Source organism: Marmota flaviventris, chromosome 14 (genome assembly GCF_047511675.1).
Source record: "Marmota flaviventris isolate mMarFla1 chromosome 14, mMarFla1.hap1, whole genome shotgun sequence".
NCBI classification, from domain to species: domain Eukaryota; kingdom Metazoa; phylum Chordata; class Mammalia; order Rodentia; family Sciuridae; genus Marmota; species Marmota flaviventris.
In genome coordinates, this window is record NC_092511.1 from 77588272 (window position 1) to 77603732 (window position 15461).

Genomic DNA, 15461 nt, shown 5'->3' on the forward strand with positions numbered 1-15461 from the left:
TTGCCCAGGCCACACTAGTCAGTGCTCGCTGTGTGCTGGACCTGCCCTGCAGTGGTCAGTGGTGCTATCTCACTCACCTATGTGCCATGTGGAGTAGGTGTGTGACCTTGCCCTCACAGCCCACTACAGTTGATTATGGCCCTCTGCCTCCTGGGTTCACAGTGAGCCACAGCACCAGCACCCATGCCCTGTCTCCCCTCCCTGGAATGTCTGGGAGGTGAGACCAACTGTGACCAAGGCAACATTACTGGTCTCAAGGCTCTGGAACGTCCCCCCACCATGTCTGCCAGATGTGGTTTCCTTAAGAGTTGGTGATGGTAAACTGTAAACGGTAGGACTCATTCCCTTAATGAGAGTAAAGGTCATTTATAGGGCCTTGCCCCTGTGGCCGCAGTTAGGCTGGGGACATTGCTTCACGCATGTCAGTCTATGATCCCTCACAGTCAGTCCTCAGCTCGACCCCTAGCCCAGGCAGCTGGCTGAGTTTTCACTATAGTATTCTTTCTGTGACTTGGTCATTTAGATCGGGTTGCTTTAAACCTGGTGATGTTGCAGAAGGTGCGTCAGTGTGGGCTCATGACTCAGGAGCTCCAGCCCTCCCTGTGTCAGGCTCTGGGCAGGTGCATGGGGCATCTCCCCTCGAGTTTCCAGACGGGGAGAAGGAAGTGGTCCAAGGCAACTGAGGCCCCAGGTCACGGTGCCTGACAGGTGGGCTCCCTCCCGTGGTTGCCTTCCTCCTCAGTGTTGTGCCCTCTCCTGAGTGCTTTTTTGAAGCGGTGACCGTAACAGAATCTCACCTCTTACTAACAAACATGCCCCCTGCCTATGCTCCTGAGAAGGACCATCCTGAACGTCATGGAGTGGAGTGAAGTGGAGGTCAGGACCTTCACCCTGGTTCTCTGTGGCAAACTGCCACAGCGTTGACCTCACAACTGGAGGTGCCAGGTGTCGGCTTAGTTTTAGTTGTGAGCATCCTGGAAGACACTGAGGATGGGATGGACAGGCATCATGTGTCCTGCATGAGCGTCCCATTCCCTGGCCGCTGCCCATGCCCCGCACCAGCTCCTCCCAGGGGTGCCCCTTGCTGGCTGCACTGGCTTCCAGCTCCAAAGCCGTCAACAGCAGAGCTCGCGCAGGGTGCCTCTCCCAGGCATTCTCCTCGGAGCTTTGGGCCCAGGCAGCAGTGAAGGGGAGCCCGGGTGGAGCTCAGGGAGGAGGCCCTGACCTGGCCCTTCCCTGCTCCTTACACATTTGAGTTGAGGTGGATGAAGGGAACAGCACCGGCTGTCCCGGCTTCCGTGGCATTTAGAAGGCACGTTGGCTCAGACTGACTTCCTGCACCAGCCTGCTCCAGGCCCACAAGGGCAGCAGCCAGAGGTGACTGCTGGGCCTTGCACTCTGCTCAAAGCCTAGAAAATGTGGCTTGGAGCCTGATGTTGAGCTCTTGGCCAGAATGGAAAAGGAATAAAGTCTTACCCCTTCCAATGAAACTCCTAGAGCAGGCTCGCAGTCCCAGAGCTGTGCCCCTCCCTGGCCTGCGACCTTGCTTTCCACCACAGGCAGGGGAAGCTTCCCAGGTCTCTCTCAGTGCTTCCCAGATATTCCCTCCACCCAAGGAGATGTGCAAAGCCAGATGCCTGGGATGTCACTCTGATGGGAGATTTGAGCCTTTGTTTTCTAAAAATCACTGTTTACAACCTTCAGACCTGGAGTCTAGGGATAAGGAATACAATATGGTGGGGTGTATACAGTAGGGGTGAGTGTATATAATATGGGGGGTGTATATAGTAGGGGTGAGTGTGTACAGTATGGTGGGTTGATACAGTAGGGGTGAGTGTATATAGTACGGTGGGTGTATACAGTAAGGGTGAGTATAAACAGTATGGTGGGTGTATACAGTAGGGGTGAGTGTAAACAGTATGGTGGGATGTATACAGTAGGGGTGAGTGTATGCAGTATTCTGGGTATACACAGTAGAGGTGAGTGTATACAGTACGGTGGGTGTATACAATAGGGGTGAGTATAAACAGTATGGTGGGTGTATACAGTAGGAGTGAGTGTATACAGTTTGGTGGGTGTATACAGTATGGTAGGGTATATACAGTAGGGTGAGTGTATACATTAGGGGTGAGTGTAAACAATATGGTGGGGTGTATACAGTAGGGGTGAGTGTATACAGTATGGCGGGTGTATACGGTAGGGGTGAGTGTAAACAGTATGGTGGGGTGTATACAGTAGGGTTGAGTGTATACAGTATGGTGGGTGTATACAGTAGGGGTGAGTGTAAACAGTATGGTGGGGTGTATATAGTAGGGGTGAGTGTATACAGTAGGGGTGAGTGTATACAGTATGGTGGGTGTATACAGTATGGTGGGGTGTATACAGTATGGTGGGGTATATACAGTATGGTGAGTGTAGACAGTATGGTGGGTGTATACAGTATGGTGGGTGTATACAGTAGGGTGAGTGTAGACAGTATGGTGGGTTATATACAGTAGGGTGAGTGTATATAGTATGGTGGGGTGTATACAGTAGGGGTGAGTGTATACAGTATGGTGGGTGTATACAGTAGGGGTGAGTGTAAACAGTATTTTGGGGTGTATTCAGTATGGTGGGTGTATACAGTAGAAGTGAGTGTATACAGTATGGTGGGTGCATACAGTAGCGTGAGTATAGACAGTATGGTGGCCCCACTGCTGGTGTGGCCGTCCGGGTGCAGGGTCGCGGTGTCCCCTCGTTGGCCTGATTCCTCTTGGAGCCACCGATCGCATGCAGACTGCTCTTCTCGGGGGCTGCCGTGTGCTGTTTCTGTGGGTTCCTGTCGCTCCAGGGGCTGCGAGTCAGCCCGGTCGGTACTCCGCACACACCTCTCTGGAGGCTGCCTTGCTCCACAGACCACCTCACAAGATGCTACCAGGGCTATGAGGTAAACAGAGTTGTGAATACGCACAGCACCTGCAGTGTCGTCTCCAAGGCTCTGGAATATCTGTTCCAACATGGGCAGAGCCTCCGAATGTGGAAGTATGCGCCTCAGCAGTAATGACTCTTTGAAGCTGTATTCTAAGAACTGTTTCTTCTGCGGTTGGGTATATGTTTCTAAACAGTGTGTCCAACAATCAGTGATAACTGAGGAAAATGTAGCTGGCTGAGTTGGTCAGCTTTCATCACTGTGTCAAAATACCGGAGAAAAACATCCTAAAGGGGGAAAGATTGGTTCTGGTCACAGTTTCAGAGTTCTCAGTCCACGGTTGTCTGGATCCGTTGCTCTTGGTCTCAGATGAGGCACAACCTGACAGAGTGGAGCACGCTGCCTGCAGCCTGGTGGCCAGGAAGCAGAGAGAATAGAGGGGAAAGTCCAGGGACAAGATACACCTTCCAGGGCATGTTCCCAGTGACCCCCTTCCCCTGCCTGTGACCCACCACCCTCTGTGGGGCAGTCTCTTGTCAAGTCCAGAGCCCTTGGGATCCAGGTGCTGCCTACCAGTCCCACCTCTGAAAGGGCTGCAGGACAACAAGCCTGCAGCGGGGAGCCCTGGAGGTCACTGCAGACCTAAGCTGGAACAGAGCCCTGGAGGTCACTGCAGACCTGGGCTGGGACAGAGCCCTGGAGGTCACTGCAGACCTAGGCTGGGACAGAGCTCTGGAGGTCAATGCAGACCTAGGCTGGAACACTGGGGTAGCATCTAGAACTCGGCTGCAGTTCGAGTCCTCATAAAACAACACTGGCGGAGTTGAAAAGACCTGGTAAATCCCTTACATAACACCCTGTGGAATACAGGAGCCTACACGTGCACATGGCAGCGCCGAAGGAGGTGCTCAGAGGAAGGCCCGGGTGGCAGAGAGATGGAGAAGGGCCCCTGGCTCAGCAGCTGCCCCTGGCTCACACGAACCACACAGGTGCTGCTAACAGGCCACCGTACCCAACCATGTTTCAGGTCACTTACCCCCCAGATTGTGCACAGCTTGTTACCCAACTGCTAAAGAAACCTTTTCCTTATCCTGCAGGATGGGAGTCTACAAAATGAAACCTTTTAAAAATTGTGGTCAAATAAAAACTATGATTGGTTTCTTTTGGCCACTCTTACACTTGCAGTTTTGCACCTTAGCATGGTTACCCGGAGGCTAAGCAGCTCTCCAGATATGGGTCTTGCCAGAATAGCCCTCTGCAGCTGTGCCAGCTCCCTCTCCCTGCAGGCACTGTCCGTCTGTGTGTGACCAGATAGGTCACGGAGGGGTCACGTGTGCCAGCTTTCCCCGTGGGCTGTGGCACGTGCCCCTGTCCAGCACACCAGCCTGCTGGCATTCCTGGGTGCTTTCTTCCCCGGGTCCTCTTCAGCTAGACTGGCAGGAGGCAGAGCCTTGCCGCCTCCGGGAGCAGTGAGATGGGCACCCTCGGACTGTCCCCCGAGGGGTGGTGCTCCCAGGAGGGGCGGCCCTCACTCAGCCTGCGCTTGCCTTGCAGAGAGCCCAGAGACACGCCCAGCAGGTCCTGCAGAGGGAGTGCCGGCCGGCGTTTGCCAAGAGGGCGATGGCGCAGCTGTTCGAGGGCCGGTACAGCGCGGACCTGGCGCCCTTCGTGCAGAAGGCCCCTGACGCCAGCGGGGCCGAGTACAAGTATGACCCTCCCTTCGGGTTCCGCAAGTTCTCCAGCAAAGTCCAGAGCCTCCTGGAGACGCTGCCCGAGCACGGCTTTCCCAGACACTGGGAAGCCAAGGCCTGCCGGCGCTGCGTGGTCATCGGCAGCGGAGGGATACTGCACGGCCTGGGGCTGGGCCCTGCACTGAACCAGTTCGACGTCGTGATAAGGTACCTGGCTTTCCAGAGCCTCTTGCTGGGGTTCAGGCCACTGCTGGGGACAGTGAGGGTGGAACTCAGGTCCACGCCCCCGAGGGACTTACCAGCACCCAGGCTGCAGGGGCAGCAGGCAGGGGCCACAGTCAAGGCGGGGGTCTGGAAGGATGGGCAGGTCCAGGGGAACAGAGGCCCCGGAGGTCAGAGCAAGGTGGGGACCCTGTCTTCAAGGCGGTGAGAGGCTGGTGAGGCCATGGGGCTGGCAGGCAGGACCCACAGCGAGGAGCTGGCGTCAGGTCTCTGCTCGGGTTAAAACTTGTTTTCCCGCGGGGTAGCTCAGTGGTAGAGCACCTGCCTGCCCTCCCCAGCACCACAGAAAGAGCAAATGAACAAACTTGTTTTTCCAATTATACTAGTAAAATATGTTCATTATTAAAATTCAGAAGAAGAAGGGAGGAAATTGCAGCTGCTGCTCCCCACAGAGTCCCCACCGATCCTGAGTGACTCGTGGATTTGCAGGGTGCTTCTGAACTCGACACTAGGAGTGGTTTCTGAGGTCATTAAATTCCTGGCACGTCTTCCAGGAGGGTGTTGTGAGGGCTCGGTGGTTCTTTGGGGGCACTTGGATGGTCTCAGTTTTCATTACTGTGGAGTGTCCTGCATATCCTTGTCCCTGCGTCTCCATGTCCCTCTGCCATCATTTCCTTGGAGACTTTCCTTAAAGCAAGGTGATGGGTTCCAAGACAGGTGGCTGGCCCCAGGCCCCGGGTCACTGCACTCAGCTGCCTCTCTCCATTTTACAGAGAAGCAGAGCCTGGACCTGGGGGCCCACAGCCCACCTCAGTTTGCCCAGCAGCTGCACATGGGTGGGTTGAAGGCAGAGGAGAGGGACCTGTGCATGGAGGGCCGTGCTCAGGGAATGGAGCCTGGGGACAGAGGGAGCCCTCCTGGGAGGTAGGGCAGCACTTCCTGACAGTCTGGTGGTGACAGGGGCATCTAGATTTCCAATCTGGGGTCAGAGGCATTAGTGGCATTACTGTCAGAAACAGGGAAAGTGAAAAAGTCTGTGGTTGGTGAGGGACAGTAACAAAATCTGTTTTGGACATTGGAATCCTGAAAGTGAAGATATGCCCACATAGTGCCCTGTGGTTTGGGGCAAGTTTCTTAACTGCTCTGCACCTGTTTCTTATCAAGAAACGCTGCAAGAACTGCACAAAGAGCTTCCCTCCCCTGGTCCCCAAGTCTGGCCCATCGTGAATGGGAAGCACTGTTAGGTCCCAAATGCATTGGAGCCACCTGCCCTCCAGAGCGCCCTGACCCAGCCATGTGGCCCACTGGCCTGGCCAGTTTCCCCTTGTCCTGAGGCTGCCTGGAGCCATGGCTTGCTGCCCAGCATCATAGCTGAGTATTGAACCACGTGTCCTTGGCCTGGGACGACATGCAGGCTTCTGCTGCCTGCATGTTCTTCTGAGCCACCGAGAGGTCAAGGGACTGAAGTTGGACTGTTGACAGGGACCTAACTGCACTGCCATTCTTTTCTGGACTCTTTGAGAGTTGCAGATAGGTTCCACCCACATCCCGCACGGGCAGTGGAAGTGGGGTTGCCCTCAGTGGAATGGGCTGGCTGGGAAGTAAGAGCTAGGAAAAATAGAACGGCGAGAGAACCACAGGGCACAGAAAATGTTTCCACAAAGCAGGGGCAGGACAGCCTACCCCACAGACGGGTCCAGCTTCTGGACTCTGCAAAACGGAGCCACGCTGCTTTATTTACATCAGGAAACATCAAAAGCCTTCCATAGAATGTTCCTCACCAAAAAAGGCTAAATGTGGGCTGTCCAGTTCCCAACAGGTTAACACCCATCTCCAGAGCTAACAGAGTGGAGATAAAGGTCACGTGCACTGGGCAATCTGTTGCCGCAGGAAAGCCATAGATAGTCCGCAGTGCCAAACCTAAATCTCCCTGGCTACCACACCGAGAGAAGATCCTCCTGTAATCCTGGTGGCTTCCTGCAGAGAGCAGCCCTCTGCCCCTAGGCAGTGCAGTGTGCTTGAACTGAGAACAGGCCCCAGCGCTAATATAACGCACTCATTAGGAGACAGGCCTTACCTGAGCCCTCACTCACATTCCACCCATGGTCCCCAAATGAGTTTTATTTAAAACAGAGGAAAGAAAGGACCAGAGTGCTGCCAGCCCAGGACCTTGGCATGTGGTACTGTCACGTCAAGTGACGTGACAGCACACGGGACAGCAACATGGGGTCAGGAGTTCCGGAAGAGGAAATGGCTCAGGAGCCCCACCTGAGCCCGGCCTCCTCGGCCACTGCTCGTGGGTTTGTGCCTGCCTTGTGCTAGCATGGGGGATTGATTCCCTCTGACTTCCTTTTGAAATTCTATCAAGAACCAGAAATATTCTGAGCACAATGGGAATCTTTCAAGGAAATTTTACTGGCACCCCAAGAAAGCCCAGGATGGAATGTGTTCATGGGCTCAGGTCCTGGGTGGATAGAATCGCTGGACATTCAGAGGTGAGGTCTGGTGCTCTGTTGTGACTGAAGCTGCGTTAGTCAAACCAGCCAAGGTGGCAGGCAGAATGCCCATCCCAGCACATCCTGGTCCCAGACAGTGTGGGAACATGGCCCGGGTGCTGTGGGGTGTGGCCAAGTGGTGGCACTGGCCTCGTCACTGTGTCTCTCTTTTTGTTTGAATAGGTTAAACAGTGCGCCCATTGAGGGGTATTCCGATCATGTTGGAAATAAAACTACCATACGGATGACTTACCCAGAGGGCGCCCCACTCTCTGATGCTGAGTATCACGCTACTGATCTGTTTGTTGCTGTTTTATTTAAGAGTGTTGATTTCAACTGGCTTCAAGCAATGGCAAAAAATGAAACCCTGGTAAGCAGCAGAAACCACCTTTCAGGGGTCCTTGGTGGAAGGCATAGTCGCCTCTGACGGTGTTTGAGCCCTCCATCAGGAGGGCTTCCTGATGGATGTTCCTGTCCTGTCCAGTGCACCGTTTTTGTTGTTTTGCTTTGGTTTTCTTGCAGTGCTGAGGATTGAGCCCAGGGCCCTGTGCCCAGGAGGTGGGCGCTCTGCCAGCTGAGCCATACCCAGCCCTGCCGTTCGCCTCTGGGCCTTGCTGCTTTCCCGGTGGCTGGTTCTGAGTGGCTCCACGGTCTTCAGCAGCGGCTGAGCCTTGCGGGTCCTGCGGGTGGGCTTTGCTCCCCTCTGCTGGCGGGGTGACCTTGTCCAGTCCCTAACAAGGGCTCACTTTCTTTCCTTAGCCATTCTGGGTGCGACTCTTCTTTTGGAAGCAGGTGGCAGAAAAAATCCCCCTACAGCCGAAACATTTCAGGATTCTGAATCCAGTTATCATCCAGGAGACGGCCTTCGACATCCTGCGATACCCAGAGCCCCAGTCGAGATTCTGGGGCCGAGACAAGGTACTCTCCTGCTGTGTAGTTCAGCATTATCCACGTTCAAGGGGAGACAGTCCACAGTTCCCACAGGCTCCACCATAAACCCAGGAGCCTCCCCAGAGGAGGAGCCTCAGTGGGCCCTGGCTTCCGGGCACCTCCTGGTGTGGTGACTGCTGGCTGGCGTGGTCAGCACTGTGTCACTGAGGTGTGAGGGGCAGGGCTCTTTTTCCAGGGTTCCATGCAGTTGCAGGACCCTGGAAGGCACTTCGCTGGCCAGAAAAGTTCTCTCCTTTGAATACGGTGAGCCACTCAGTGCAAGGTGGCGCTTACCATCACCTCGGTGACGGTGATGGTGACTCCAGTCTCCAAGCCTCGCTCCTCATGGGCCCATGAGCTGGTCTGCGGGATCCGAGTCGCTCAACTGCATGGGTAGAACTGTGAACACTTGCATGGAAGTTGTTCTTTTTTTTTTTTTAAAGTAGACTTTATTTATTTATTTTAATATTTATTTTTTAGTTTTTCGGCGGACACAACATCTTTGTTTGTATGTGGTGCTGAGGATCGAACCCGGGCCGCACGCATGCCAGGCGAGCGCGCTACCGCTTGAGCCACATCCCCAGCCCGGAAGTTGTTCTTACATGAAGTTTAGCACAGGTGTAATAAGCACTCCCAGAACACACAGAGCTCCTCACAATCCACGAGAAGAGGTGTGCCAGTGACCAGGGCAGACACACCAACAGGCGTCCCCAGAACAGATTGGCATGAGCAAAGAATGCTGTGCAGGGGACTCGGCACTACCAGCCCCACAGACTCCAAGGGGCTGCCTGGCCTTCCTGCCTCCTCCGTAGCAGAGGCTGGGAAATCTGAGAGGTCTTTGTCAGGATGGAGGTAGAATAAGCCAGCACGGTCCTGGAGGGTCCCGGAGGGTGGCTCGCAGTGCGGTCCAGGCTGCCTAGCAGGAAGGCGCCCTGAGCCCTCACTCCTCTTAGTTTCCATGGCAACCATGCAGGCTGGCCATGGGGTTCCTGCCTAGCCCCAGAGGGAGTCTGAGGGAGATGAGCACATCACAGTAGGGAGCAGTTTCTAGGGAGTGATGATAGTCCCTGTGTTCCCTGTCCTCGCCTAAATCAGTGCACGCCGGAGAGAACCCCATTCCCATGTCAGAGTTGTTTATGGCAGCCCCTGGCCCCAGACAGCAGGAAGGCAGCCCCTCTGCACGTGAGAGCCACACAGCAGAGCTTGAGAGGTCACCCATCCCTAGTCCGAAACCCAAGACATCCTGAGCACCAACCCCACACCCCAGGGCAGAGTTAATGGGACCTCGGAGGCCACCACTCTGAGGGTGCTGGTGAGGTCACCTTCAGGCTGCATGTGAGATGCACAGGAAGCCACGGGTGTTATGTTTGGACTTGGGTCCCAGCCCCAAGGTGTCTTATGTATATGCAAATATCCCAAGGTCCCCAAGTACCCGAAGCAGTGCTGGCCCCAGCATGTCTGGAAGGGCTGCTCACCCTGGGATTGGCTGCCAGTTCTGTTTTCTGTGTCTTCACCCAAGACCAGGATGGAGGGCGGGAAGCAGAATGCAGAGTCGCACCCTCCAGGTGGCATGGGCCACTCGGACAGGAAGAGGGCAGCAGCTCAGGGAGCCGCGAGTAGCCTGGACCTGGGCATGCTAGGCCAAGTGGGGAGGGTCCAGTCTAAAAGGAACAGACAGGAAGCCCTTGATTCAGGTCAAAAACTGCGCTGGCCTGAGCGGAGGGTGGGAAGGAGCTGGCTTCAGCTGGATGTGGTCTGCAATGTCGTCTGCAGAATAGCTGCTGGCCAAGTGGACGTAGAACAGCAGGACTGATGTTCATGGGACAGCCTGCCCCCCACAGGGTCCCAGCGGAGGTCAGGCCCTGGGAGGGACAGGCAGGTCCTCTGGTTGCCTGGGGATATTTGTCACATGAGAAGGCGGTGGGCCTGCCCTGGTTCAGGACGCCCAGCAGAGGCGGAGCTTGGGAAGCAGCTTGAGCTAGGACCAGGAGCCCTGTCCAGCTGCACCTTAAGGGTGCATTGGGAGCGTCCACAGACTACATTTTGGAGCTGGGCTCCTTGACCCCTGTGGGGAGTTGTGCTGTCCAGGTGAAGTAGTGTGAGGTCCACCCCTGCAGCGGGCAGTTTTGTGCCCACGCAGCCCCTGCAGCACCACAGAGCAGCGAATGAGGAACTTTGGTCTTTGCTCTTTTTCAGAACGTCCCCACAATGGGCGCCGTGGCCGTCATCTTGGCCACACATCTGTGCGATGAAGTCAGCCTGGCAGGCTTTGGGTATGACCTCAGCCGCCCCCAGATGCCCCTGCACTACTTCGACAGCCAGTGCATGGCGGCCATGAACTGGCAGACCATGCACAATGTGACCACGGAGACCAGGCTCCTCCTGCGGCTGGTCAAAGGAGGCGTAGTGAAGGACCTCACCGGGGGTGTCCACTGTGAATTCTGAGCACACCGACCTCACCAGGAAGGGCGCCTGTGGCCCAAGGGCTGTGTCGGGCCTCCTCTGTGCAGTTCATCCTGCAGATAATATGAAGAGCAGTTGGTATTTTTAACTTTAATTTAAAAGATGTCCAGGTTTTCCCACTTCTTTTCCTATTTATTTGAAGTCAGTATTTGTTTTTGCACAACATTTTATAAGTTCAAAAATGGAAAGACTTTTCAAAGAGAATTGTATGAAATATTTTATTGGATTTTTTTAAGAAAGTAATTTAATCTGTAGAAGCTCTGACCGTGCACATTGCACACAGAATACCAGGTGGTGCGGTGGATGGTGGGCTCACTCCTTGAAGACCTGATGACTGCCTGCCTTCTCGGGTCTTCCGCTCCTTGGGTGGCACGGCAGAGCGGCTCTCAGGAGGGCACTGGGCACTGAGCCACTGCAGCCTGGAGGCCTTGCTGGGGGAGGGACACTGGCCAGGGCCCAGCCCTCTGAGTGCTGTGTGGTACCCAGGGCCGTGGAGGCCACGGTCGTCCCGGCAATCACAGTGACTCTCAGCCTTCTTGAGGACATTAGTCCTGCCCTTCCAGAGCACTTAGGTTCTGTGAGATGTTTGAGGTGGCTCATAAAGACCAGCGCTGGTACCCAGCGTCAGGGAGTCATAAAGACCGGGACAGAGCTTCTGGTATCCAGCGTCGGGGGAAACGCCCTTTTCAGGAACAGTCACTTTTTCTGAAATGCTGAAATGAAATCTCCCAGTGTTATAATTTCCTTATTAAAACATTTTTTTTAAAGATGTGTGAATGCTCACCTGGTGGGGTGGGCCAAGCAGTGTGCTGGCCAGAGAGGGAGAACAGGAACGAATGAAGTGTGTGAGGGCCAGTGAGGAGGTCCTTGCAATGCTTGGTTATTTGTTCAAGGAAATGAGTCTGAGGCTCCCTGAAGCTGTCTGGCTGGGGGCCACTCCTCGCAGGGACCCTGGAGGCTGCAGCAGGAGGGACAGGGAGTCGGGGTGCCTTCCTCACGGGCTGCTTGGCCCCAGGCAGGACTTTCTGGAGAGGCTGTGGTATCCTCTGGAGGGCCTGGTCCCTGGGGTCAGCAGGCTGGCGCTCCTCTGGCCCTGTCTCCACTGTGTGGCCTCTGGTGTCCACCTCTCCCCTGTCCTCTGCTGCCCTGCTACACAGCCAGGTGGCCCTGCCTATTCTGAGTCTGTCCCTCTGCCCCTCTGGGGCAGGGGTGTGGTGGATCAGGGCCACGGTGGATCAGGGCCACTACAGGGCCCCTCTGCCCCTGGGCTCTGGGTCTGGCTCAGGCGCCACAGGGCACCACACTCTTCTGTAGTCTGTGGCTCTTCTTAAACCTGTGTGGGTCCCGAATTCTCCTCTGTAAGGCACTGGTTGCCTAGAAGAGGGTTTTAAACTTCCCACCAGTTACAGGACTTCATCTTGGAAATGGGCTCTGAAGGCAATCCAGAGCTCCCTGAAGGCCCCGCTGACCCGCAGCCCTCAGTGCTACTTAGAGAATCCCAGATGTTTTTTTTTAACAAGGCAGAATTAACCCCCCCGTGTCCTTCCTGGGTGCTCAGCCTCCAGACCTCAGCTGGTAGCCTCCCAGTACCTGCCCCACACGTCCCTCTTCTGTACTATGCTTCCCCCTCAGCCCGTGTGTCCTCCTGGGCAGTAAGTAGAAGCCCTAAGTAAGTCCAAAGGCTTGGTTTTGAGGGCTGGGGTTGTGTCTCAGTGGTAGAATGTTTGCCTACCGTGTGTGAAGCACTGGGTTCAATCCTCAGCACCACATTAAATAAATAAATAAGCTGGGCGCACACCTGTCATTCCAGCAGCTCAGGAGGCTGAGGCAGGAGGATCTCAAGTTCAAAGACAGCCTCAGCAACAGTGAGGTGCTAAGCAACTCAATGAGCCTCTGTCTCTAAATAAAATACAAAACAGGGCTGGGATATGGCTCAGTGGTTGAGGGCCCCTGAGTTCAATCCCCAGCACCCCAAAATAAGTCAATAGGGAAAATAAAGGTATTGTGTCCACCTACAACTAAAGAAAATTTACTGAACAAAGAAGGTTTGTCTTGGATCTGTGACGTTGTCCACCAGCCTGCCCGTGCTGGCCTGAGCCCATCTTGGGACTTCGGACCCTTGGCGTGTTTAGCTGGACCTTTCTGCTTTGCTCAGAGATGCTCCCCTGCGCCCAGCACAGCTGCCTTCCGGGAAGCAGGCCCCTGGGCCTTGGGTGCAGGGAGGTCGATCCCTGGTCTCTGAAGCTTCATGGTGCCCCCGGCCCCTCCTGCAGCAGCCCAGGTGCCAGCCTCCTGGGGGTGGAGCCGTGCGAGGGTGCCCGCCCCGTCTCGTGTAGCTGGACAGAGTCCACCCGGACCATTCCGGCAGCTTCGCCTGTCTCGGTGTCCCTTGCTGTCTTCCTTGCTCCCAGTGCTTGTTCATGTTCCTGGGGACCCTGCAGGAGCACGCGGTATGTCCACTGATGGTGGGTCTCAGCACTGGCCACGCTACTGTGAGTCACGTGCGTTGCAGAGCCAGCACTGTGACTGCACTGCCCTCTGGAGACCAGCCGGGCACCAGGCTTGAGTGGCGGAGGCTGCACCACGTCCTCCAGGTCACCAGGGCTCCCAAGCCCGAGGTGCTTGGGCAGCGCTGAGCCCAGCTCATGCCGCACCTCACTGGACACGAAGGGGTTGTGGTGTCACCTTGTGCTGGAGCACCTGTGGAGCAGCTCACTAGAGGACAGGGCGACAGGGACCCGACTCAGCTCAGCCTCCGCGCCAGGTGTGGGCGCAATCCATGCACCTGTGCAACCCTGGCTGTCTGTTGGGAAGGCTTGAAGGCTGCGGCTGTGGCTCAGGGGTGAGCGCTCGCATGGCACGTGGGAGGCTCCATCCTCGGCACCCCATAAAATAGAGAAGTAAAACAAACGCAGGCTGTCCATCTGCACACACTGACCCTCCTGGGGCACCCTGATGGCCACACACTCCGCTCAGGCCCCAGGAAGGAGGCAGACGGGCTCCTGCCTTATGCACAGAGGCGAGGAGGGCCTGCCCAGGCTCCTGACTCGAGCCCCTCCGCCCTCCAAGGTCGGGTCACACCACACGGGTTTGCCTTGTGCAGGAAGGGAGGTATGGCGGGGTAACCCTGGCCTACAACCCACAGTCAGCAGACGCCTGAAGCTAAATTGGGAAGGTCTATTCACCACCCATACACAGATTGATTGACTACAAATTAATGTTCTGAAATGAAATTGCAGTCTGAGGGGGTTTTATGCATGTACACACTTCATTAATCTGCATTCTAAGATATGCGAGGCCAGCGTTGCCCAGAAGTTTCTATTATCATTCTTATTCCAAAAGCATTTGTCATGGAACAGTGATTATATGAATCAGTCAAGCAAAAACAGTGTCTGTGGGATCATCTTACTGTATTATTTCTTGTACTTGTTATTAAATAGAAGCTTGAAATATATAATATAGCATTAGAATGGGAAGAGGGGCCAGGCACGGTAGCATATACCTGCAATCCCAGCAGCTTGAGAGGCTGAGGCAGGAGGATCTCAAGTTCAAAGCCAGCCTCAGTAATGGTGAGATGCTAAGCAACTCAGTGAGACCCTGTCTCTAAATAAACTACAAAATAGGGCTGTGGATGTGGCTCAGTAGCCAAGTGCCCCTGAATTCAATCCCTGGTACCAAAAGAAAAATAAAACAAAAAGAATAGGAAGAAGGAATTTTAATTTGTAACAATAATCACTTTTTTTAAGAGAGAGAATTTTTTTTTAATATTTATCTTTTAATTTTTGGCGGACACAACATCTTTGTATGTGGTGCTGAGGATCGAACCCGGGCTGCACGCATGCCAGGCGAGCGCGCTACCGCTTGAGCCACATCCCCAACCCAATAATCACTTTTCTAATATTAGACTTTATATAAAAGTAAAGGGGTGCTGTTCAGAAAGTTCAGCTGTGGGTAGCACATCTCATCAATTTCAAAACAAGCTCTGCACAGACCTAATGTTTCAGCCCATTTAAAGAATAGAAACTGCAAATGGCTCTTGGTTAAACAATAGAGGGAACCATGTGCCTCCAGTTCTCATGCCACTGGGACAATTCCTGCTCTCCCCTCCCTGGATTTCAAACAGTATTTAAATATCACCACATTTCCAAGGTTCTGTCCTAATAGTCCCACCTGTGAACCAAGAGTGTCTCTAAGGCAAACAACCCAGTGGAGTGAAGGTTGACAAATCTCCTGAAGGACAGAACCATTGTCATTACAGGAGCAAGAACACCTCAACGTGGCTGTCACAGAGAGAACAGATACACCAAGTATTCTTTAAAATGGCACACAGGGGACGGTGACATTAGTTTTGAAGGGTTGTGGGCTTTGCACAGGCGAAAGCAACAGGGGACGAAAGCTTTTGGTGGCTGTGATGGCAGTGATTACAGTTCACAATGAAGGACACATCACATTCTGAAACAGGACTACTGCAAGCCAGGTGAAGTTCCCCACAACCGAGGAGAACGGGTTTCCCTTCCAGCCATTCTATCACCAGCTGTGAGCCTTCAAGGCACCATCTTCCTTTAAAATCCAAGGAGCTTTGCCTTCGAAAGACGCAAATGCAGCAGATTTTGCTTCTTACATTCATTTAAAAAATGGAACAGGGCTGGGGCTAGAGCTTAGTAGGTAGAGTGCTTGCCTCGCATGCACAGGCCCTGGGTTCAGTCCCCAGCACCACACACACACAAAATGGGACGGCATGATCCTAGCAGG

At 54.4% G+C, this 15461-nt stretch overlaps 1 protein-coding gene across 3 annotated transcripts in view; it reads left to right on the top strand.

Annotated features, from left to right (window-relative positions):
* The window catches only part of St3gal5 (ST3 beta-galactoside alpha-2,3-sialyltransferase 5), a 36208-nt gene extending 24732 nt beyond the window's left edge, over positions 1–11476 (top strand). For all 3 annotated transcript variants that reach the window (XM_027948864.2, XM_071601802.1, XM_027948867.2), the window contains 4 exons: positions 4463–4806; positions 7500–7686; positions 8076–8234; positions 10443–11476. In XM_027948864.2, coding sequence (XP_027804665.2) covers positions 4463–4806; positions 7500–7686; positions 8076–8234; positions 10443–10691 — 939 coding nt within the window. In that variant the 3' untranslated portion in view covers positions 10692–11476. The remainder of the gene's footprint in view (positions 1–4462; positions 4807–7499; positions 7687–8075; positions 8235–10442) is intronic.
* Positions 11477–15461: the final 3985 nt, after the last annotated feature.